This window comes from Telmatherina bonti, assembly GCF_933228915.1.
Source record: "Telmatherina bonti genome assembly, chromosome: 6".
NCBI lineage: Eukaryota > Metazoa > Chordata > Actinopteri > Atheriniformes > Telmatherinidae > Telmatherina > Telmatherina bonti.
Window position 1 is genome coordinate 18475437 of NC_136624.1, and position 26324 is coordinate 18501760.

The 26324-nt window shown below is 35.5% G+C and overlaps 2 protein-coding genes across 2 annotated transcripts; one reads left to right on the forward strand and one right to left on the reverse strand.

Moving 5' to 3' along the window:
* Positions 1 to 396: 396 nt before the first annotated feature.
* Positions 397 to 3279, reverse strand: rps23 (ribosomal protein S23). Its single transcript, XM_079242373.1, has 4 exons — positions 3214 to 3279; positions 1824 to 1983; positions 1142 to 1262; positions 397 to 584 (listed from the first exon to the last, which is right to left on the reverse strand). Exons 1-4 carry the CDS (start codon positions 3215 to 3217, stop codon positions 438 to 440), a joined length of 432 nt encoding a protein of 143 aa, XP_079098499.1. The 5' UTR covers positions 3218 to 3279; the 3' UTR covers positions 397 to 437.
* Positions 3280 to 19093: 15814 nt separating this feature from the next.
* On the forward strand, positions 19094 to 25156 carry pde12 (phosphodiesterase 12). The gene is made up of 8 exons (XM_079242358.1): positions 19094 to 19902; positions 20624 to 21045; positions 22508 to 22613; positions 22698 to 22842; positions 23001 to 23079; positions 23167 to 23289; positions 23466 to 23671; positions 24527 to 25156. Exons 1-8 carry the CDS (start codon positions 19331 to 19333, stop codon positions 24644 to 24646), a joined length of 1773 nt encoding a protein of 590 aa, XP_079098484.1. The 5' UTR covers positions 19094 to 19330; the 3' UTR covers positions 24647 to 25156.
* The last annotated feature ends 1168 nt before the right edge of the window (positions 25157 to 26324 follow it).

The window sequence follows — 26324 nt, forward strand, 5'->3', positions numbered from 1 at the left end:
AAATACATAATAGATTTATGAACTTGCTTTGGGAAACTTTTTCAATAACTTTTTTCATAAACTGAAAAAGCTGGTCTTCTAGTAATTGACGAGAAGCAACCGAACAACCGAGCAGTTCAGTGGGTCTGTAAACAGTTTATCTAAAATATTGAAACAAGTGAATTTTATCCAGTTAATGTATTTGTAGTGGTGAAATCAGTGCAAACCTAAAAGATGGATCAACTCTTCAGCAGCGCCCTGATGCTAAAGGTTGAAATCACAACTGGACATAGGATCACTGTAATCCAAAGGGCCACTGAACAAGTATAAGGCAAGTACGTTAATAAACACCTCTTTCAAGAGAACCAGAAAATGTTTGAGAGCTTATGTCTCACTAAAGACAAAAGGAGACAAGCGGACACTGAAAACATGTTTATTTTATTTTCTGCATTGGCAATTTATGATCTGGGTCTCTCCTTCTTGCCTTTGTAGAGTGCCAGCAGGGACACGTTGGCCACTTTGACCACCTTGAAACGAACTCCAGGAATGTCACCAACGGCATGACCTTTGCGTCCGAATCCGGCCACCAGAACCTCGTCGTTTTCCTATATGGCCAGGAGATCAGGGAGAGAAGTCATTTTGACTATAATTTCACTTGTCTTGGAGTTAGCATGGCTAAATTAAGTCAAGAAAAATATCAATTTAATAAAGCATTTGCAGTAACTCCAAAGTACCAAACACAGATTTAATATTTTCTCAAACAGTTGGTTCGTGTATAGGTTTGAGACCTGATATTCAGACGTCTGTTGAGCTGTGAAGCTGGATAACAAACAGACAATCTACATTTACAAAGCTTGTTGTAGGTTTAAAAAGAACAAATACATGTCATCTACAAGTGAGATGCTGTTACTGCTGCTTCTTGCAAATGGATGCTTTTCATGGCAGGGGTGTTTTTTTTTGGCACAACACCATCTACCTTTTCCTTCATCATTCCTGTCTTATAATTTTAGATGTAACAGTAAAATCCTGACTACTCCAAAAGCCTAAATAGTTTATATTTTTATTCAACATTTATTCCAACAATATTTTTCTACCAACTGATTGGGGGGTGGGGGTTTAACCTGCAACATACTCTTTAAAGGAAAAGTAAACTCCTGTTTACCTCAATGAAGTTAAGACAACCGTCGTTGGGGACGAAGGCAGTGATCTTCTTGCCGTTCTTGATGAGCTGAACTCTTACGCACTTCCTGATGGCAGAGTTGGGCTGCTTGGCCTCTACGCCACTGCAAAAGGGAACACATGCAACTTTAAAAGCAGCCCAATCCAATTTTCATTCACTACACATTTTTCTTTCCATGTCAGCAGCTCTGTAAGGAGATGGGCAGCATAATGTAATGTTTAAAACCTACTACGCCTCATCAGGGAGCTCATTATAATCAAATACACACATATCTAGCTGCGAAAGAGTAGCAGGGGTGCCTTATCAACTTCTTCAAATGGCCCATAATTTCAATCAGGTGTGTTGGAGCAGGGAAACAAAAAAAAATACTGCAGGATACTTGATGATCAGAGTTTGATGCTTGTGATGTCAATAAAATTAGAAACTGAGAACTTGAAGGTATTAAAGCTCTATTAAATACTTATATGACAGTTCCACAGTGACTCCATACATTTCCCTGCACCATCATTAACATAAAAATAAACTCATTTATCCAGTTTCATGATCTCTGGTTAAAAAGTTTCCAACTTGAACACAAGTCAAGACGTTTTCTCTTCGAAGTCAACATCAAGATTTAAATATGATCTGCTTCCAGCCTGTGTGTTACATGTTTCATTTTACTTACACTTTCTCAAGGACAATCCCCTTGGCGTGAGAGGCTCCTCCGAAGGGGTTAGCCTTCAGGGCTGTGCCCAGATGGGCCTTCTTGTACTGTTTATCGTGCCATTTCTGCTCACGCCGGTGATTACGGAGCTTCCTAGCAGTACGCAGACCACGACACTTTCCTAAATGAAAAAGACAAACAGGAGATATAAGTTGGCGACATTTTATGATCTTTAGTTATTTTATGTTTTAAGTTGAATTTCACTGATATTTTATAGCTGTGTCAAAAAAAACACAAAACACTTTATAGACACCAAACAACCAACTCTGTCACTCCTTTAGTTACGCACAACGATATAAACTACTTTCAGCATTCACTTGGCACAGATTTTTAACAATCTTGAACTTGTTAAAAACTCCCATCAACCTACCTGGTAAATAACTCTAGAGATATGGGCCATAGTGTGTGAATAATACTTATACATATGTCTCTATATCGCTTAGCACTTTTCTACTTATCCTCATATACAAACACCACTGACAGACCTAACCACTGGTCACAAAATACTGGAAAGATGGAAGCTCCATCTGCCAACACAGTAATTTTGCTACCATGTTCTGCTTTCTACACATAAAAATCCATTCAAAAATGCTATTAAAAAAAAAGTTCTTGTCTTTATCTCAAACTGGAAATCTTTGAGCGCTTATGAGACCTGCAACTGTAAATCTGGGCTAAAATCTTGAAATATTTTTAGCATTTGGCAATACAACTGAAAATTAAGTAAAACATTAACAAACCACTTTGAGTATATAAAACATCTTTACAGAGAAAAAGCTGAAACGCCACACAAGTCTATTGATCCAGACTCTTATTTAGCTGCTGACCGATTAACTTCAACAGCAAGTGGAAGCCGGACGAGGTAACAGACTATTAAACCTCAAAAGGTACATTTGAAAAGTGAAACAATCTGCAAACGATTTTATGACATTTTTCAACTAAAAACATAAATTTAAGCAAACCTCAACGAGACTAGCGAGAGGAACTAACCAGGCCTGTCTACAAACACATATTCAAGCACAACAAAAACATTATAATCACTTAAAATAAAGTGGGTTCTTATTAAACCAGTACAAAGGATTAAAGTAAAGAAGGAGATATTTAAGCATTTCCTGAAGCGGTATGTTGCGCTCATCTGGCACCGACAACACGCCGCTAGCAGTCCAGACATTATGGCCGATCCACGTTGCGGAGGGAAAGAAGTGAACGAACGACTAATTCTTCAATTCAAAGCCATTTTACCGACTGAAACACATATATATCACTTTACAACATATTAACATACAACATCGATACAAAAAATAATCGCAACTGACTGAATGCTAAGGCATTATAGGTGAAGATTTAGACATACCCATGATTGCAGAAGCGAGCCTGGGATGGAAAGGAAGGAACCAGAATGCACCGCGGCAAAGTCTAGTCTCAGGACCCAAACCGTAATGGCTAAGAAGAGTGCCTGTCCAAAATTACACATTACTTTTATATACAGTCTATGGTAGAATCTTATAAACAAATAAATAAAAAATATTACAACACTTTATAGAGCCTACCCATATTGATTATTGTTAATGAACAGCAAATAATTAAAATGTCCTGAAGTAGGTGATAATCATAGGGATGGAAATATGTATGATGCAGATAAACGTATTTGAAGTTTCATCCATTTGATTTCTTATTATTATTCTGGCCCATATTATTCTGAATGGTTTGCAACTTTTATTTTTAAAAAAAAACAAAACAAACAAACATTTTTTTTCCCACTTGTATGACAAGTACTTAATGTTTTGACAATATTAAAATCTGCATTGTTTATGTATTATAAACTATTCAGTGCTTTTCATAAAAGGGGAAATACTATCAAGAATTTTAACCAAGATACCTAGAGTACTGTAAATCTGTAAAAGTGAACTTGTCTCTTGCGCAGTCTTACATTTATTAAACTATAACTGGACCTCAGATTCTATGAGATAAAGATCTGGTGAAAATATATATAATACACATGGAAATTAGACCTATTTCATGTAAGTTTAAATGATATTGTTGAGCCTAAGAGACCTAAAAAATTCAGAGGAGTTGCTGAAAAATATTACAGTTGTCTATCTTTGCTAATATTCTGTCAAGTATGAATAAACCATTATTAATAAATATATGATGAGGATGTCTCAACTGTGTCTTATATATAGACCTGTTTATGCAACAGACGGAAGATGTTTCAGAGATGGCCTTTTCTGCCTTTGTTATTCCAAATCTCATTTTTAAAAAAACCCAAACAAATGTATTTTCTTTATTTCTATCATTATTATTATGAGATTTAATTTTGACTGATCTTATATCTGATTATGGTGCTTCTATCTTACTGAATTCCAAAAATAGAGATCCATTTTTACATTTGACCAATGCAAATCTGTGGACATATAGCAATTAATCCAGTGAAATCAACTTATGAAATCAAGTATTTGCAGAGGTTGATTTTTCCTGGAGTGCCAGATTTAACTCAGAGGTTTACTGAGCAATGATATAATGCATAACTGACATCAGTACCTCAAATATGTTGGTTGCATGTATATATTTTGAGTATGAGAAAAGCTTTTGATGAATCAGTACAAGCCTGAATACTTCCACCAGACTAAATGCATGTCAGATACACATGCAGATGAGCAATTTATTTAACAGTCTTGTTACACTGAATCTTAAGTCATTTAAATCATTTTTCATTAATGTGATAAAATGTGGATACAAGTGCTTAAGCAATGGGTGGGGCTTCCTCTGTCCCTTCATCCCCACTCTTTTCAGATTGGCTGAACCCTGAGTCCATCAATTGGGTTTATAGACAGTGGGCTGATTTAAGTAGATTATGAAAGGCAGCGATGGAGAGGGAGTGTGGGCTGGTATCACACTGTGGTCACTAGAGCAATGGCTTCTACATGGAAATGCTTCTGTATTCTCTTCCTCCATCTGCAGTCATCTGCCTGTTTCCAGCTTGCTAACAGGTATGTACAAAGACACAACAGCAACACACAGAGGGAGTTTTGCCTTCATGATCAGTGTTGTCGCTCACCTGTCCTAACTCTCTAATCTCTGACTCTTGACTTGTTCATTTTCTACTTAACTTATTGTGCATCTATGGTCCAAATACAAGTAAATATTCACTGATTGTTCTTTACATCTAAATTTATAACTCTAACAAACTTATTGATCTGATTTGGGGAGAGAGCAACAAGCTGGAACATCTGATCCTAGAACATAGATCTTAATCACTGTGACAAAACATCTACATCTACATCCAGCAGGTGCAAAAAAAGTTATCAGTTATCCTGTCTGAGTTGTGTTATGCTACCTCTCCTTTTATCTCTACTTGTAGGAGGAAAAACTGAATTTACCTGAAATAATTGACCATTACCAGACAGTTAGTTTGTTGTGAAATCAAAAGTAATGTAATAATGAGCATGGTAATCTAAAAAGTAATCAACATCCCCATGATTGTCAATCTTGTGTTCATAATTACATGCAATGACCTTAAATATTTTCAACAATCACTTGATTATTGATTACCAAAGAATCAGTTTCAGCAGATTTTTCTGAAAAGACCGAGTTCAAATACATTAATCAAGATGCAAGATTTAATGTGTCAGCATTTTTTCTTTACCTTGTAAGATTATTTAATTCTTCTTTCCTTTAATTACTCCTTTGGCAAACTATTACTGGATGGATATATGTTTTTATATTGTTGAGCCAGTCTTTAGAAATCAGAGCAGCCAGTAGTCCACATATGATACAGATTTTTTTTAAATTAAAAGCTGTAATTTGACTATTTTGGCATTGCATAAGCAAACTTTTGTTTGTTATAACCTATATTTTGATTGAATTAATAAAAGAAAATATATGTATATACATATACAGTACCAGTCAAAGGTTTTCATTATACTCAATGGGAAACTGTGTCAAAAATTTTGACTTGTAGTGTACATTCACATGCACATATAACCTCCCCCACACACAGACATACACACACACACACACTATATCTATATCTATATCTATATCTACATCTATATATGTACTGTGAAGCAAAAAATCCCAATATTCGATTTTTTTATTAGATTTTCCCACACTTTTCCCACTCCATATATATATATATATATATATATACATATATACTCCATTAAAAATGTATAGGAATAAATATATATATATATATATATATATATATATATATATATATATATATATATATATATATATATATATATATATATATATATATATATACATATATATATATATATATATTTTTTTTTTTTTTTTTTAAAAAAAAAAAAAAAATCTATTTTGAAAAGTGAAGCAAAAAATCCCAATATTGAAATTTTTTATTACATTTTCCCACTCCTTATGTATATATATATATATATATATATATATATATATATATATATATATATATATATATATATATATATATATATATATATATATATATATATATATGTATATATATATATATATATATATATATATATATATATATATGTATGTATATATATATATATATGTATATATATATATATATATATACATAAGGAGTGGGAAAATGTAATAAAAAATTTCAATATTGGGATTTTTTGCTTCACTTTTCAAAATAGATTTTTAAAAAAAAAAAAAAAAAAAAAAAAAAAAATATATATATATATATATATATATATATATATATATATATATATATATATATATATATATATATATATATATTTATTCCTATACATTTTTAAATAATAATAATAAAGCTAAGCGGTCATTTGATGAAATTAGACAAAAATTAAGTTAATAAACTGTGAGAAACATCCACTTTTTCCTGCTTTTAGCAGCTGCTGCTGATCTTCAATAGTATAAATGTGATATAATGCATTTGACATTTCTCTCCATATTTAGCAAACATGCATGTATTGACAGTTTTATGAATGACACACAAACAATACAGGATTGACAAATACTCAATCTTTTCCAGTGCTTTCACCAACACTTTCAGCTGAAGGTCATCAGTTGATCTATTTACTTTCATCTGCAACACCGACAGCATGGCACTTTGATTGACATGATGGGCACGTCTCCCACATGTTTCACACTTCTTTTACTGTTTATGTTTTCACAGCAACCACACAGTACCACCCACATGTGTACTTGTGTGTGAATTGGCTTATTGTGCTCAGATGATGTGGATTATGGAAAAAAGGCAAAATCAGCATATCAATTGGTTTACGTCTGGTAACCACTGCTTTCAGCTCATATCTAATTGTTAAATAACACATAATTACATTTAAAATACATAAATACATAAATAAATAAATTTATTGCCGTAAAGCAAAAAAGCTAAATTAGTGAAGTGCGGTCTCTCTGCCTTAGGATGCTGCTGGCCAACAATGGCTCCAGAAATGTGCATAATAAAACCTAAGTAATGCTGGTTTAAAGATGTTGATGCTTTTTATGAATTTGGAAACCCAGTCAGATTACTTTTACTTGCTCAGAAACTGCTGTAACAACTAGAGATGGAAATCACAGTACATACCGTGGGACATTCGATAGACTAAGCTTTAAAATGTTCACATACTGTAACATTTTGTACTCCAGCTTCCTCCCACAATCTAAACACATGAATGCTATTCTATGAGCTTGAGTGGTTTTTTGCTTCTCTGTGTTTGTCCTGCATCGGACTGCCAACTTGTCCAGGGTGTACCTTACCTCTTGCCTGGTAGTTGCTGAGATGGGTTTTTATTTTTAAAACTTTATTTGTAACGGTTGTTAATACAGCCTGACTTTATCATAGTTAACCATCAAACCTTTGTGTATCTGCTCAGTTAGAACAAAGCAAGTACAATTCACAATTCAACATGTTCTATATTAAGAGCATCTTAAAATGATTACTCTATCAATGCTTGATTAAAATTAAAATACATGAACTCTAAATTATAACAGTGCAGTCATGAAATGTCACCCCATTACCTTTTGAGTGTTTTATTCTTCAGTGTTTCAGTCCATCTAATCGTTAGGAGTTGTCTGATGTTCACAATATGAGAAGATAGACTAGTCATGCAAATGATGACTGCACTGTTCACACACTTAAAGCTAAACACAATCCCTCTGCGAGATTTAAAACACTGCTGGATTTTTTTTTAAAGTAATATTTTCATCCTTCAGGGTTTAGAAATAATAAGGCTGGATATGTTGAGAGGATCTTTTGTCAATTCTTCTTGCAAAATATCTAGTTTTAAAAGATTTGGCTCATCCTGTCTATACTCCTCTTTTAAGGGTTAGGGATTTGTGATGGGGTTTAATGTTTGGTGGTGGGGAAAGCTTTCATCTCGATCCTCTTGCTCCTCCATTAAGAAATTTGGGGTGCAGTTAGAATAATTATATTCTAAATGCACCTCCAATGAAGCCATCCTTTTTCATCTGCTTCTTTTTTTTCTCTTTTTTATTTCAATCCAACTCTGCGTGTCGTAGTTGCGTAGGTGTTTTCTTTTAAATATAAAATGTGCACTTTTCCCATCCATATGTCATGAGTCTGATGAGTTTGTTTCTGAAATTATTCAAGCTTGTTTAAATATGTCATGCTAATAATTCCACCATAAGTCATCGTCTTAAAAATCTAAAAGGAATCTTCCAGAGGGTATTTTATGGTCAAACATGGGTCCTGGTTTCTTTTTGCCCTAGATGCAAGGGATGGCCAACACCGGCCCTCAAGCCCTGCAGTCCTGCAACTGTCGGAGTTTTCCTGCTCCAACACACCTGACACAGATCAGATTTAATTAACAGACAGGCAGTGTCTGGTAATTACCCATTGATTTGAGTCAGATGTGTCAGCAGAGAAACTCCCAACATTTGCAGGACTGCAGGTCTGAGGACCAGAGTTGGTCACCCCTGCTCTAAGCAGTTTTATTAAAAAGTCTTTGAGGTCATATAAATATCAACTGAACCTCCATGCTTTCCTTTAACTTGCTAATTCTCAATTACAATAAACACAGAAGAAACAGTCACATGACAACATTTAGTTCTCTTTTCCAGCCTTTTCCTGATTAATATTTATTACTTGCATTTAAAAAAGTGAAACTACATCTTTGCTGATTGTTCAAAAATGTTTAAAGGTCAGAGTGTCTATTAATATTTGGTTATGACTGTGAAGATGACATAGATAACTCAGTGAAAATTGTATATAAAAGGAGAGATGGCACAGTATTACATGAACTGAGAGTGTGGAAGATGTGTCTACTCTTTTTAGCCAGAGAGCATGAGAAAGACTAAACAATGTTACACCTCAGGGGGGGAGACTTCTTCTGTGCTTGTCTTAGGCAGGTGCTGTCTGGACACCTGGGTGCAGGCATGCGAGTCACTACATCTGCAAAATAGTGATAGCAAAAGTTAGATATAATTGTCTGCATGCCAACAAGCATAAACTACGTGTTAATGAGATGATCCTGTTTTAAATTAAATTTCCATCATAGCTGTCATTTCATCACCTCCCTCACACACGTTTGATCCTTTTTCTTCTCCCTGTAATCCTCTGTGTTCCCATTGCCCGTGAGCTGCCTGTTTGCTTTCTACCAACTAGTCTATAAGACTATTGCTGCATTTTAAAACCCAGCATCTTCCTGCCTGGTTTATCTGCATATAGGTCATCCTTCCTGCTGCACCAAGAATTACAATGACACAAACCTAATACACAAATTCACATGATGGTAATATTTGCATCACTTTTCTGCATCCCACCAATTGGTTTTTAATGATTAATATAATTCAGTTTTATGACATTGCAACTTCTTACAACACCAAATGAAACTAGAGATTTGTTCTTAATTATTGATTAAGGTTAATGTAAAAGGGGAGCATGAGGCTCAAGTGTAAATACCACTGACGCTGGAACAATCTACTTAAAGAAATTAGACAACTATGCTTGTGAGTCATTTTTAACAAAACTTAATGTTTTTTTTAGGTAATAAATTATTTTTCACAAATAAACTTTCTCAAATAAATAAAATGCTGGCACTGGAGGTTGGTGTTTCGCTTCCAGGTAGTAAAAGTCGACAAAGTTCAATATGGTGATTATTTTTGCCATGTGTCTGCTGCATGTGTACATGGGCAGATGTTTGTGGGATGTTATTTTAAGGATTAAGAAGCAGTCAAATCTCCTTTTGGTTGAGAGCCATCCCATCCTCCTTATAATCTGTAGGCAATCATGATTGTGCGATTATATAATCACTGCAATCCCACATTCAGCCCACTGCTCTGACCCAGTGCACAAGAGAAGCTAAACCTTGTTTTGACTGTAGGGATTTGTTCATCAGGGGGGATTTGACCGCTCTATTGTCTGCTTTTTTTTATGACTAATGCATAGTGCATTTGTTTGCACAGATTAAACGCTTTTTTACTTTAGGTTCACTGAGAGACCCCAAACAGAGATGCTGTGTGCTTTTAGCTCATATTGATTAGATTATTCTCCATCAGACAACTTTTTTTACAGGCTGCACGGGCCAGCAGCCCCCCACCCCTGACTAGAATAGATAATTTTCTTCTTTTTAAACGGAGAGGTGGATAGGATTCAAAACAAACTTCTTTGTTGAACATAAAATGGAAAAAATAATGGCAAGCACAAATAACATTCACACACTGACAGTCATTTCAAAGGCAATGGGGGAATTTTGTGGCTTTGATTGCTAGACATTCTTGGGATTCCTGCAACAATCCTCCTGTAACAAGATGAGTAAAGTACCACCAAAACCATAATCTGACCCAAAATTCAATGTTAAACATCAACAGACATGATCAGAAGCAAATTGTCAATGACCAGAAAGCTGCTCTGCTTTTGGTTTGATTGACAACAGGCATTATTAGCAATAACAATACTTCATTTTTCACACAGTACTAAACATCAAATTATTTTTCAGATACTTGACTCAAATTCTCAGTCTATTTACCTACTAAACCTAAAATTTAACTATGTGTTTGGTAGCCCTGTGATGGACTGGTGACCTGTCCAGGGTGTACCCTGCCTCTTGCCTGCTGATTGCTGGGATAGGCGTCAGGTCCTGCAAAGCTGACTAACAAGCATTCACACTCACATTCATCCTAGGACAGTTTAGAGTGATCAATAACCTAACCTAACCTAACCCTTTGTTTTTAGTTATTTACTTTTACAATTCGTTCATGTGGTTTTTTAAATTGTTTAAATTATGGTTGTTGTGAGTGACTGGATTTATTGTGTGATTTTTGAACAACCTCTCTTTAAATCAAGTTTCCCATTGAGGACAATAAATAGATTGAATTGAATTGAATTGAATTGAATTGAATTGGCCCTGCGATGGACTGGCGAGCTGTCCAGGGTGTACCCTGCCTGTCGCCCAAAGCCGGCTGGGATAGGCTCCAGCTTCCCCGCGACCCTGAATTGGAATAAGGGGTTCGGAAAATGAATGAATGAATGAATGAATTGAATTGAATTGAATTGAATTGAATTGAATTGAATTGAATTGAATTGAATTGAATTGAATTGAATTGAATTGAATTGAATTGAATTACATGAATGTCTTTGGATGGTGGGAGGAAGCCAGAGTACTTAGAGAGAATCCATTCATACACAGGGGAAAACATGCAAACTCCACACAGTGAAGCTAGTTTTTGAACCCCACCCCCAGCTGAGGCTCAAACCAGCGACCTACTTGCAAACCATCACTGTGTGCAACCCTATAATTTTAATATTCATTAAACCCTCAACACCGTTATTCATTTCCTTTTCTATGTGTTTGTGGAAATGTTCGGAAATGAGATTTCTCAATATGTTTTTTTAACTGTGTTTTTGCTCTCACTTATTTTAAAAAAACAAACCTCCTTTTGTAGTTTTTTCATTTTACAAATGTTCATAACTTACTCTTACTGATGTACCAACACTCCATTTAGCTTCACTGTTATCCCATTGTTTTTTTTTGTTTACTGTTGTGGTATTCCTTCTTCACTTTCTTCTTGATTATTCGGTCCATTTTTCCTTTTTTTTTTGTTTTTTTTGTTTTTTCATATTACTCATTTCATATATTTCTCCATACAGCACTCAAGTGAACGTTGATAGCCTGTCAGGATATTCAGGTGAAGTTAAAAAAAAAAGTCAAATTTAGTGAACAGTTTCCACTCATGTTTGGTTCCAGTTAAGAACCAACTTGGTTTTCGTCTGAATGTGATGGCTGGTTCAAAATTTGGTTAGGGAACCACTGCCAGCATGGAGCTCTGCTGGTGTTAAAAGGGCTATTTGTAAGTTTCAAATGCTCTTAGTAATTTCAAATGTAATTTTTTTATGTTCTTTGTGTGAGCTGACAATTTACCAACACAGTTAAGTAGAGCCAACTGCAGATTATCTCCAAAAGCTCAGCCACTACCATGGTTAAACAGAGTTCTGCACCTGGAATGAAGCGAACAGAGAAACAGGAGTTTTGCAGCCCTTTGATAAACTATTCTTGCTACAGTACAGTGCAGAAGATAAACATTCGATCATCAGTGTTTTGCCTCAAAATATAGATAAATAAAAGAGATCCTGCATGGCAGTTATCTATTTTTTTATTTGTTGTCTTCAGCGCTCATTATCCTTTTCCCTGCATAAAGCTGCACCATCGACATTGAGGCGATTCAGTGGTTAACAGGTGGGAAAGCAGGTGGTTATATCTTTCTCAAAGGTGGCACCTTGAGATCTTCTCAGCTCTCCATTGAGTCCAGGTCATTGACCTAATCTACTCTTGTCAGAGAAGCTTCAGGCAGAAACATCAAGAAAACAAAACAAACAAACAAACAAAAACAACTTGAAATTTTTAAAGCTGCAGTAATTACTTGGTGTTCCAGCACTGTTGCTCAAATCTGATCTATGCTAAGCAGACCAGCAGTTATTGCCCAATAACTTATTAATAGATAGTATCTTACACACACACACACAAAAAAAAACATCACAAAGAGGATGTTGAAACATGCAAAAGCTTTTCTTTTAGCTCAACTCGTGTCTCCAGAGTGACAGAGCCTGCATGTAGAAAATAAAGAATAAAAAAAGGGAGAGAGGATGGGTAAGGAAATTAAAAAAGTATTTGGTGATCAGCTTATTGTTGTTAAAAATGTTGAGCCATTATTTTCTGTTATGTATTCGGATGCAATGTGGGTCAGAGACAGTTCATTCAACAACAACACAACTGTGTGACAGACTAATCACAAGTGTTACTTTAAACACTAATCCTCCAGGTCACCAGCTGGGTTGCTGCGCCTCAAAGATACAGTACAAGATCCAACTTTACTGAATCATTCCCTTTCCTCCCCTCTGTTGGTATTGTTAACAATTTATCGTCCAGAAGTTAATGCTGTAACTATTTAATATTGATTCACTTATGTGTAGTTAATAACTGCTTAAATACACATGAACTGATGTGAGGTTACTGCTTTTGGTTACTGAAGAAACAATAGTGCTCTTTTAAACACATTCCTACTTATTATTTCTTTTTCTAAAATAAAAAATTATTGTCGATTGTGTCTGTTAGTGTTTGTGTAACACTGACATTATTTTATAAGATTATCTGATGAGTCAGATATGGATTGGAAAGTGAATTTTCACAAATGTGTATATATATGTATATATATACATATATATATATATATATATATATATATATATATATATATATATATATATATATGTATATATATATATATATATATATATATATATATATATATGTATATATATATATATATATATATATATATATATATATATATATATATGTATATATATATATATATATATATATATATATGTATATATATATATATATATATATATATATATATATATATATATATATATATATATATATATATATATATACATTCACTTTCCAATATATATATTGGAAAGTGAATTTTCACAAATGTGTATATATATATATATATATATATATATATATATATATATACACATTTGTGAAAATTCACTTTCCAATCCATATCTGACTCATCAGATAATCTTATAAAATAATGTCATATTTTTTATGACATTATTTTTATATATTTTTTATTAAACAGACATGAAATGAAAATTGTGAAGTACTAAAAACTCAAGGAAGTAAGAGAATGAAGATTATTTATATGGCACTTATTACATGTTGAACACAAGTGGGGAAAAAAAGCAAAAATAAAAGTGATTACATATAAGTACAAAAATGTGTTTTTGTAAGAACTGAAGCACAATAATAATTCTCTCTCCTCTTACAGTGCTGCTGCTTCTATAGGTCAAGGTAAGATCTGGATGGATGGATGGATGGATGGATGGATGGATGGATTATTGTAAAGTGTTACCGAAATGATAAATAATCCTCATATGATACTCTGTAAAAACAGAAATACAGTTATAGGTTAACCTTAAGGTCCTATATGTTACATTAGTTATTTCATAAAACAATATAACCCCTCCTGTTTTAGGTGAAGAGAGCAATGGAAGGATGCAAAAGGAGGGACACATTGTATTCACAGAGGAGCAACAGGTAAGTTGCATGGAAAAAATACTTAAAGGTGAATGTATCTCAAGTCATTCATTGCTGACAAGTGTCAATATCTAGTTCCAATTATTCCAAATATTTCAAAATAAATGTAAATGGGAAGAGAACATCTAAAGTGTGGTGATGTGTGACCACTGCTTAAATATAGATGTGTTTCACTACATTCCTCCAACAGTGAAGCCAAAACAATTATGAACCTGGCATGACTGATATATTGCCTATCTTAAATTTCAGAATTAAAAAATATATGATTTTGTTTTATATGATCAATCTTTGCCAGTTTCCTTCTCTACGTTTCTTCTTGTGTCCAGTCTCCTTCTCAGTCTCCACATGTATCACAGAGGAGGTTACTTCAAACATCAGGACTTGCAGTTCCTTTCCCCCCTCTTAAGGTGGTTTACTCTTCACTGGCAAACACTGGCATTGACTGTACAAACATGCAAATTAAGTAATCATTCCACGAGGTTCATGTGAAATACTAGCCCGTAAATATGTTGATTTCTGAAACCTCTTGTCTTCACCCACCAGGTATTGTCCAATGGGGAGCCCTGTGTACTGTTCCAGGCCAGAAAACTGTCTCTCCGTTATGAGAAGCAGAAGCAGCTGGATCTGACAGAGCGAGCCTTTTCTCCTCAAAAACCGGTCGACATCAGCCAGTCTGTGTGTCGCTACGACAAAGCCATGTGTGTTGCCTACATTCACATATTTATGTATCTTAACTACACACTACAACCCTCTAGAGCAAAGCTCTGTCCAACAAGGGTTGTAGTTCTGCAGGGTTTCTATGTGTCACTGATTCATCTCACCTGACTCAAATAAATAGATCCAACAGCCTTTGAAGTTCTACACAATGACCCATTAATTTGAGTTAGGTGTGTTGGAGCAGGGATACATTGAAAACCAGCAGGACTGTGGCCCTTGTGGGACAGAGTTGAATAACTCTGCTTAAACCTTTCTAAATATTTGGACACAGCTTACCTGTGTCATAATCAAGTAAATGCAAGAGAAAAAGAATAGATGTTTACATAGATTTTTTTCTGAAAAAGACTGGGGTAATAATAAACTCCACCAGGTCTTCATTTTAACTCTGAATTGTAATAAAAATGTAAAACTTCCTCTATAATATGTGTTTCTGTCTTCTCCAGGCTGGTCATGAGCTTTGGAGATGTTGATGATCTGAGAGGCCTGTCCATCAGGTTAGTCAAACTGTCAATAATGCACTCAGATATTCTACTCTTTCTGTAATGAAAAGGAAAAGTTATATGAGAAAACTATTTATAATTCTTAATCATACTATAGCACTACAGATGAGAAACTCTACAAGGATTTTTATTTTTACTAAAGAGATTTAATGTCAGCAAGCAAGACAACTGAGAGGTCAGTTAAACCATCTGCATCACAGCAAGAAATCCATTTAACTTCTGGTATGCTAGCCACAAGAATCAAAAGTCTCAGCTCCATTTGTTCTTTATCACTGAGATGAAACGTAAACTTTAACAACCCATAGGACATGTACATGGCTTTGTGAGTCACAAGTAACTAATATGGCATGTTTATAAACCTGGGCATTCTTTTAACTGTTCATTATTAACGTCATATGGTTAGCTACCAACAAGCTTTCTTTGGTTGGTTGGACAATAGGATGAATATTCATAATTTGTATTTCTAGGCCAGCTAGTAATGTTCCTAAGCAACATGGAGCTAACATCACTGTTTCTTAGCTAACAGATAACATTTTAAGGTTGGTGACAGGCACACTGTGCATGCTCAGTGCCTCATTCAGTCAAAAAGAAATTGCTTATGTGCAGATATGTTTTCAAATCTTTCTCTATGAGATATAATATTTTCCTTAATATTTCTGTGGTCATGTACCCACAAACGATGCAGATTAGAGTTGCCATTACTCTAATCTGCTTTCCCAGCATGACATCTTGGTTTTTTGCATATATTAATGTGCTTAAATAAATAATAATCACACTGCTGTTCTAAGCATTTCATTTTCATGGAGGATGAATGGATCAAATTCTAAAGAATAACAAGATTAAGTTTGTGGGACACATTCAGATAAAAAAAAAAAAAAAAAAAAGGATTGAAGAGATTATAAAGAGTATCAACACTGCTATGTTTAGATATTTTGCACTATAGTGGAACATAGCCTTTGGAATAGAAACATGTTTTATATATGTATTTAGATTGTAACTTTATCAATGTTTAACTTAGCAAAAACACTTATTGTGTATCTTTACTCATTTGTTACCCAGCTTCTTTAATATTCTCTTTATAATTTTCTGTTCTAACTCGTGGATCTAAAATAAGCAATGGCGGCATAACAACAAATCATTACTGACCCCACGTGGTAAGCTGTAAAACTACATGATCATCACAAGACTGTTTCTTATGTATGGTCAACTTCTGTCCCGTTTGCCACAGACTACAGCTATCCAACACCTTTTACGAGTCTTCAGGTCGGTGGTGGTTCTCAGTGGACAGTGTTTCTCTGTACTACAACACCTCAGAAGAGGCTACCTTCAATGCCAGCGATGTGTATGCTCCAGCTTCCTCTTCCTATCGCTGCCTCCATGTCAGCAGTCTGCAGCGATACAGTGGTCTGCTGCTGCCCAGCACTGACAAGGCACGTCGCTGGTCCATCACCTTCATTGACTTTCAGGTATCTGTATTTTTACTTTTGCAGAGATTTTCTTTCAATATGCCATTGTATAAATATGGATGACAATGTGTACTTAACTGTTTTTATTTATATTTTTCTGCACTGATTAGATCCAAGCATTCAACGTGACCAGTGGTAAATTTTCTCCTGCAAGTGACTGCACCACAATCTTGACACCAGCAATCCTGATGGGTCTCATCACATCCCTCATCCTGCTATTGGTCTTGGCCTATGCCCTGCACATGGTTGTCCACCTGAAACACATCGAGCATGATGATGATCACAAAGCTGATGTTTACTTCCCTCACAGTCCTGACGAGCTTGAACATTGCTGTGATGAAAACATCACAGAGAAAAATGTTATGTAGGCCGAAAAATATTTCATGAAGAGACAGCTGATTTGATAATAAACTATACTTCCGGTCTGATATACTTTCAGCTCAGGAATGAATTTTTCTAAATAATATTTATTCTCTTTTGTAACTTGTTCATTAGTGAATTTATGCATTTGTCTTTATAACACACTTAATAAAAATATAAAAGAAAAAAAAAGGTTTTGTCTTTTTTAAAAAAAAACCCAAAACATTTTCTTTGTCAGTCACGTCTCTGACACACCATGTCCCATTGGGGCAGGCTTCGTCCCATTTGGTGTTGTGGGAGCTCGCTGTCATTGGTGAGAGGCAGGGTTTATCCTTGACATGTTACCAGTCTATCATAGTGACAACAGAGATAAACAAAATAATAAATAATGGATACATTTTAATGCATTTAAGTCTGAATATTTTTAAGATTGAAATATTCAGAATTCACCATAAACTTATTAAAACTCAGAGAAATGGAGATCCAGATTAACCCTCACCCTTAAACCCTTGGTAAAACAGAGTTATTGAAGACTAACAACAAAATGGGGAAAAGTATTAACTATGGTGGAAAACGTAACATTTTTTATAGAAATCATTTAAATGAAGACCAAATTTCTAAAAAAACTGAAAAACCATTAAAGTATAATAATGAATGTTGGTCAAATCAGGGTTATTTTTATCTGATAGAGTGAGCTACATTTTGATGTTCTAACAAAGAGTAGGACTCTAATTATTAGGTATTTTATTTACTGATTAATCAACTAATTTCATGACGTAAATAATTGATTGCATAAAAACAAACAAACAAAAATAAATAAATAAATAAAAAAACAAAGAAAACAGGGAGTACACTGTTTCCCTTCAGCATTTGGCTTTTTTCCTTGAAGAATATCTTGTAAAATTTTCTGTCAAGTATTTAAGTGTTGAAATGATTGCTTGATTCAATTCAGCTCATACTTGTTGGTAGCTCATAAACTGTTTACACAACAGCCACAACACTAATACAAAATGCGGGTGAATAAAATGATACAATCATTTTACAGGGTACAACTATAATTTTGTCTTGGCAATTTTATAGATTTACCTTTGATATGGTAGATCTACTTTCTATGTCTATGATGGAGGACGAAGAGGAATATTTAATGCAGTCTTAATCCATCAATACTGATATCATCTTAAAACAAACTTAACCAGAACCTAAAATAAAACTTAATTTGGAGCCTTTAAAGTAGAATGTGTGTACTTATTTTGAGGAAAAATGGAGACATTTCTTCTTTAATGATATACAGTTAACATTGTGTGAGAGTACAACCTGAAGCTCTGCATCTTCTGGACTATGCCAGGATTGCCTTAACAAAAAACAGAGAAAATTTAATTACAACACAAAGAAGAAATTACTTCTCTCTGGTAATCAAATGAAATAGTCAGTTTTCTATTATTTTAGGGTTCAAATTATTATTATGGTGTTCCCATAACAACAGTATAAAGTGCATGTTCAGTTTTGGATTGTGAGAAAGGTAATTTTAACTTTGTCCGCTTGGAGTGCTCTTTGTCTGTGGGACGATGCAATGATCGCATGATTAAACCCAGAAGAAGAGCGCGAGGCTGTAACTGGCTGGAAGTGCCCACAACCTTGTTGATGAGTGTAAATACAAACGTCCTGTATTTATCAGGTCCTCTGTAGATTAGTGTGCAATGTTTTCTTAACTGAGTCGCTATAGGCTGGACTAAGTTAGCCATTTAAACGTGTTTTCTTACGGGTTAGCTTTTGAATGATTAGCATCTAGCTAACCGGTGTATCTGCAGGATTGACCCACGTGAAGAAGAGGAGGTCATCCTACTTTTTATAGTTTAATTCTTACTATCTATAGGGACTTCATGTTTAATAAGTTATCTGCTGCTTTCGCACTGCTTCCCCATTGTTTTATATCTCCTTCATCGAGAGCTCTTAGCAGAACCTGTCGCCTCCTGAGAAGGATGCAGGTGGCTGTAGTGAGGTGTGTTCCCGGCGAGCCAAAGCTCACCATATCCTTCTGTCTGGACGGCAGCCATAAAAACATGCTTCGGGACCAGGACGAGGCGCTGGGAAAGGTCCTGGCCCGAATCTCCAACTCCATCGTCAAGAGCCAAGGAAAGGCTAAAAAGTCCAAGAAAAGTCGTAGTCAGCAGCCGTGCGAGGCTGCAGAGCCCACCGTGGTGAGGCTGCTAGTAGCTGGGGACGAAGTGTCCGACAATGTGCCAAACTCTGAAGCGTGGCAGGACGGAGCTGTTCTGCAAGTGGGAGACGTCGGATACAAAGTGGAGAGGAACGCTCCCACTTTCACCACTGCTGAACTCCCAGTGTCCCTGCTGGCCGGGTTTCCAGTCTGCCCCAAGCTGGAGGTAGAGTTTGGGAACCTCCAAGACTCCGAGTTTACCTGGTTCAGAGAAAACTCACCAGATGCAACAAGGTAAATACTCGGGCTGTGACCACATGCTGTTGTCCCGATTCGATTCCGATTTTTTTGGGTGCTGATTCGATTTAAATTGCGATTCTCACAATTCTTCAATATTGCTGATTTTTGTAGATTAAAAACAAAAAATGTACAAAACTTTTTTTGCTCGTTATTTTCTTCATTTCAATGAAGAAAGAACAAGGCAGTAGCCAGACCACCATTCTGCAGCTATAATGCCCAAGACGACCAATAAAATAAAAAAAACCCCAATAAAAATGACAAAAATTCTAGAGTGCATTCATTTTATTTGTTTGAAAAAAAATATAATTTTTTAACAAAAAAAATCGTTTAAAATTGTGAAGAAAAAAATCCTCATATCAGATTTTTTGATTTGATTTTCCAATGCATGTAAATACACTGACAAGGAAGTTTGACAGTGTGATGCAGCCTCAAGCAAGAAGCTAAAAAAATGAAAATTTGTACAAAATTTGCTTTAAGTGGCTGTAAAAGCTTTCTTCTACATCGTCAACAATCCAAGACCGAAAGACATTAAATTTATGACGGAGAATACTTAATCTAAAAAGTGGAGGAATAGATTTTGGTTATTAAATATTGGTGTGATGTCAGTGTAAGTTGTTCCAGCCTTGCCTTTGAGTGCACAGAAGATATTGGTACATATGATAGATATGTTGGTATAGATGTTGACCTATATTATTCCCTTCCTTTTTTGTCCCAGTCCTAAAACTGAAGTTCCAGGTCAGGATGGTGAATGGGTGCAAGTCGGATGTGAGAGAGTCCATGTCCCCTCCAATCAGGACATCGGCTATAGACTCAAACTGATCTGCACACCCAGAGAGGGAAGTCGTTGTGGTCCTGCCAAAGAACTTGTCTCTGTTGGAGCTGTGGAGGCAGGCCCAGGTGTGTGCACGTTTGACAACCGTCATGCCTACACCGTAAAAGAGGCAGAGTGGCCGGCAGTGAGGGTGGTGTCCTACAACATCCTTGCAGATGTCTATGCCCAGACCGACCTATCTAAGACTGTGCTGTACCCGTATTGTGCCCCCTACGCCCTGCAGCTGGACTACAGACAGAACCTGATCAAGAAGGAGCTGGTGGGATACAACGCAGACATTATCTGTCTGCAGGAGGTAGACAAAGGTGATCACTGCTGAAGTTACAGATTTACCTACAGAAAATTATTTACTTAAAAACCAAAAAACAAAGTTCTTCTTTATGAAAATGTCAGCATTTAACTTTCTGATGGAAATCAGTTAGTTGAGTATATTATGGTATTTTGACACATTTCAGGATCAGCTGTAGCTTAGAGGATAATAAGAGTCCAACAGCCAATAGTAGTTTGACACCATTCTGTTCCTAGTTTATATGAACTTAGTGAAGTTACTATAGCGCGCTAGGGCAAGCTAACTTAGCATTTTCTTTTATGAGATGAGGTAAATAAGGTGCTGCATAAATTAATCTCAATCTGGAGAAATGATATGAACTATATCTAATTTAATCTAAACGGCTTGAAAGTTTGCTGAGCGTAAAGACATAAAGCTGTCTGTAGAAAGGATTAGCTAAATGCAAAGTTGTTTTAAGAGTTTGAGGCTAAATACAGAATCATATTCTGTCGACCTTTAAGAATTCTCCTGCAAGTCAAATCAGCATAATGAATATTTTTGTGAACTCGAGCTGAAGATCATTGGCGTGTTGCTGATCAACAGGGGGTTGGAGTCAGAAAAACAACATGCTTCATGTTGTTGCACCTGAAAAATCTCTGATTTCAAGACAGTAATCTGAAGGGCAACAACGTAATTACTCAGCACTCTTAACAGACAAAGAAGACTGCTGTTGATTATGTCAGATTATCTACAGATGGGGTGGTCGTTATAGGCTGAAAATGTCAGTACGTTTATATGTATAGTGAAGTCTGATATTTATAAAAAATCATAGTTATAGTTAAAAGTTAGAATTTGCCCCTCATTCATCATCATCCACCGAGGTTTTGAGACACCTTTCCTTTTATGAATGAGATGTATTAAAGCAAATTCTGACACTTTTTCAGTGGGTCTGTTTATATGAACAGCAATATTCTGATAACTTACAACTTCATTCTTATTATAACACTCAGATGTGACCAACATTTGTGATTACTTTAACACAAATGGGTCATATTTAGATTAATGTTAAGACCTAGTAGGAGTGTGCTGATCATGTTCTTAGTAATGTATTTTTACACCTTGCCAGAGTTTTTTTCTGTCTTGCATCACTACTGTTTTACACTGTATGTCTCAGGAAGTTTGACGGACCCCTGAAATGGGTTGTTTGAACTCCCACTCGTCTCATTTCTCTTACCTCTCAGTCTTACTTAGTTGGTAAAAAAAATCTTTTCATCAGGTTCACAGTTCACTGAAGAAAGAAATTAAATACTCTAAAGTGATTTGTCCAATAATTTATTTGGGAAAATCAAAACCAAAGGGCTTATTATTTGCACCTGATAATGAACGTTTGGCTTTAGCACCGTCCATACTCGCAGGTTTTCATTGGTGAAGTAGTGTAATTTTGTGAATGTCCATCATGAGTTTGTTCAGTGACTGTCTTGATATTTTGTGGACTTTAGGGGTTTTTGTGGACAGTCTGACTCCAGCTCTGGATGCTTTTGGTCTGGATGGTGTTTTCAGGATCAAAGAGAAGCAGCATGAAGGATTGGCTACTTTCTATCGCAGGTTAGGTGTCCAACCATCTGCAGTCATATTTATTTGTACCAATGTTCAGTCTTTTTCTCAATTAATTTATTCTTGTGTTTTTAGGTCAAAGTTCCGGCTGCTTAGCAATCATGACATCATGCTGAGTGAGGCCTTGACCTCTGACCCCATCCACTCTGAGCTTCTGGAGAAGCTTTCTGCTAACAGCGCCCTGAAGGACAAGGTCCTGCACCGGTCAACGTCGCTGCAGGTATCACCCTTCACCTTTTCACTACATACCGTCAGGTTGTGTATGATTTGGTAAGACATGCAGCATCTTCAGGCTTGTGGTCAAAACTTTAAAAAAAAAAAAAAAAAAAAGTGAGAAATTTCCATGATAATTAAAATAATTGAGTTTTTCATCCATAGGTCACTGTGCTTGAAGACCTCAATAAACCAGGCAGGAAGGTCTGTGTGGCAAATACCCACCTTTACTGGCACCCAAAGGGTAAATGAGGTTGTTTTATATCAAACAGTTGACTGGAAACTGCAAGCAAGGCCAAACTTCTCAAACACAAATAAATTTCCTTTGAAGGGGGAAACGTTCGCTTGGTCCAGATGGGCGTGGTCCTGCAGCACCTGAGTCACGTGATCAGCGAAGTCGCACCTGGAGCCCCGCTGGTGTTTTGTGGCGACTTAAACTCAAGCCCGGGCTCCGGTAACTGCACGCTAATAAAAATAGCTGCATTAACTTCAACTAAGGTTTACTAATTAGAAGGAAACTTTGCAGATTAAAGTCGCGTGAATTCAGTTTCCACCTGCACATCTCCGCCTTGTTCGGTAAAAACAGAATTAACTTTGTGATTCTTTGTTGATCTCTTTTGCTTTTTCTAGGTGTGTTCCAGCTGCTCAGTGAGATGGGGGTTCCTCTGCACCACGCAGACTGGAGTAGCTCAGGCCCAGAAGAGTCCTGCAGCATGGAGCTGATTTCTACCTTCTCCCCTCTGCTGAGCGCCTGCGGTCAGCCAGCTTACACCAACTACGTGGGAGGTTTTCATGGTTGCCTGGACTACATCTTTATACAGCCTGAGATTATGCAGGTACTATTTACATGGTTATAAGTTAAATGTAATCAAACTGTTATGAAGCCTGTTGATAATTAATATATTGTCACTTAATTCAGTTCAGTTAAATTAAGCTATATTTATATAGTATCGATTCACAAAAAGTCATGTCAAGTTCAAGCCAATTTATTGATCCAATTAAAACAAACCAATATTAGTTCACTTTATAATTGCTGTGTTTATGCAAGCCAATGAATGAATAATAATGGCCCGTCTCAGGAATTCAGTGTCTTAAGTGTTACTTAAATACAAAAGGCCTTTACAACAACAGAAGGTACCAAATATCCTGCATAAGAAGTGTAGCCATTTGGTTCGTCTCTAATCATTTTTGGTGGTATTACAGCTATTATTTGAAAGGAGCTGGTAGAGCATAACTTGGCCTTTGATGGTTTATAGTATAGTGACTGTAATCACTTCTACTACCATGAAAATTCTGCTACTGTATTAGATCTAAACAGCAGTCCAGTTTAGCTGACAGATGGAAATCCTTTAATGGCTAAATCTCTTTAAGATAAATTCCTGGGTTAAGTTTTTATCCTTTAATAGAGATTACAACTGATATGATATTACTGTGGCTTAAAAGGACATTTAACCTTCCATGCAGGAAATCAAGATGGCATCAATTGGAAGTTCGTTATCAATGAATTTAACAGCTAATCACCTGCAGTGATAATGCTCTGCAGGAATAATCTTTACTCCATTGTAAAAAAAAAAAACTTGCATGGTGCCCAAAGACTATGCTTTTAACAGCTTTTCTAAGAATAAAAAAACAAACAAACTCACATCAATTAAGCCTTAAAGATGATTGACTATTAGTTTATTTTTTTGCAGGTGGAGCAGATGATTCCGTTGCCTAGTCACCAAGAAGTCACCACATATGAAGCTCTGCCCAGTGTGGCTCACCCTTCTGACCACATTGCGTTGGTCTGTGACCTGCGCTGGAACCCCTGACCTCTGATGCCATCAGATGCTTCTATAGACAAACACATTGTTTCCTGTGGGTTTATAGTAGGAGGATAAAACATGGCTCATATCACAACAAACGTTTTACATTACAGCAACACGACAGTGTTGACTTAAACTTCATATTTATACATGAATGATTTTTCATTACTGATGTTCGGTGCTGGGATGTGAAAACCTTAGATTTTTTTTTTTTTTTTTTTGGTGATTTTCAATGGACTTGATTACTTCAGTAAATATTAGGTCATACGGCTCCTACACTTTTGATTTTATACAGGAGTTTTACCAGGTTATGAGTAGCAAAAGTAATTTTACTTCTGCAGGTATTTCCTCTTAAAACAGCTATTAAATACATATTTGTTTCACTATCAAGTGAAATGGTTGAATATTAAATATTAAAACTGTATATAAATATTTAATATAAGTATTTAATAATTATCTAATATTGTGGCCAAATGTGTTACCCACTGTGACTTTCAGGTATTTTACTTAATAAAATTGGAGTCAACAACATAAACTTGACTGCTTCATGGCTTTGTTGTCAACAGAATGATTAACGGGCAGCTCTACTTTTTGTTTTCCTCTTATTCAGTAACCCACAAAATTACGGTGCAAAATTACTGGAAAAAATAGATAACCTGATTATTTTAACTTTTGAACAGTAGTCTTTTGTGTGTGTGTGTGTGGGGGGGGGGGGGGGGGGGACTTTAAGAAGAGACCACTTTGTCTTTTTTTTTTATGTTTCAACTTGGGTCATTTAGCCTTTCTACATATTAACAGCAGCTCATTAGTTAACTTTGTCTCTGAGAAACGTAAATAGCAGAAGAGATATTTTTTATTTGCATTTTTTGGTTATGTTTTGCATAAATATTTCATTTAGAAAATTAGTTATTTGGTAAACTATATAAATGTATACGGTTACTAATTTCAGTAGGACTGGTATTTCCTGCAGTACTTAAAGGCAACATGGCAGCCGTGAAATGTCTTTAAAAGCTATCAGACTGGAAGATCGATGACTGTACAGTGATTACTTCTTATGTAAAGTGTGGATTTAATATCTCTCTTTATTCGCCACGCTGTTTTTCTGTGATTGGCCAGAACCTGTGAAGAGGCGGATCAGTAGTGTGTAGGACATACCATAAAGTGTTATGTTGGGGGGAGGCAGAGGACAGTCTTAATAAAAATGATCGTAAAATTATGCCAAGAGCGACACTGTTGTACTTGTGAAGAACACAGAAAAAACAAACGCACCCTTTTTCTTTCTTTCTTTTTTTTAATTTCTTTTTTTTTTTTTTTTTTTAGTAAATTTAAGTTTATATAGAAGTAAGAGACAAATGCTGGTTTTTAGTTTGATCAACCTGAACTTTCCGACGGATAAAATTGACCATCAAGTTAGCGAGAATCAGTCATTCAGACTGGAAACTGTGTATGTCGTCATTTCTTAAAACGACTTTGTAACTTTGCGAAGAAGTTTTGGAAAATTATAAAAAAAATTTAAAAAAAAAACAAAAAAAACAAAACAAGGTAACTTGAGCACTCGAATTAAGACTTAAAACCAATTTCCATTAAAAGTAATGAATATTTTTCCCAATTTTTGCATCTATATATCCTCAGAGTTACAACTCCTACTTTTAAAGAAATTTATTTTGATTTATACTTCGAAGCA

What these genes read in the sequence shown, in the direction of transcription:
- pde12 (XM_079242358.1), top strand. Translation starts at nt 19,331, where the DNA reads ATGTTTAATAAGTTATCTGCTGCTTTCGCACTGCTTCCCCATTGTTTT. An exon ending in TCTGCAGGAGGTAGACAAAG is followed by an intron (nt 21,046 to 22,507) that starts GTGATCACTGCT and finishes TGTGGACTTTAG; the next exon opens with GGGTTTTTGTGGACAGTCTG. An exon ending in TTGGCTACTTTCTATCGCAG is followed by an intron (nt 22,614 to 22,697) that starts GTTAGGTGTCCA and finishes TTGTGTTTTTAG; the next exon opens with GTCAAAGTTCCGGCTGCTTA.
- rps23 (XM_079242373.1), bottom strand. An exon ending in GGGATTGTCCTTGAGAAAGT is followed by an intron (nt 1,263 to 1,823) that starts GTAAGTAAAATG and finishes TCCCTTTTGCAG; the next exon opens with TGGCGTAGAGGCCAAGCAGC. An exon ending in GTTGTCTTAACTTCATTGAG is followed by an intron (nt 585 to 1,141) that starts GTAAACAGGAGT and finishes CTGGCCATATAG; the next exon opens with GAAAACGACGAGGTTCTGGT.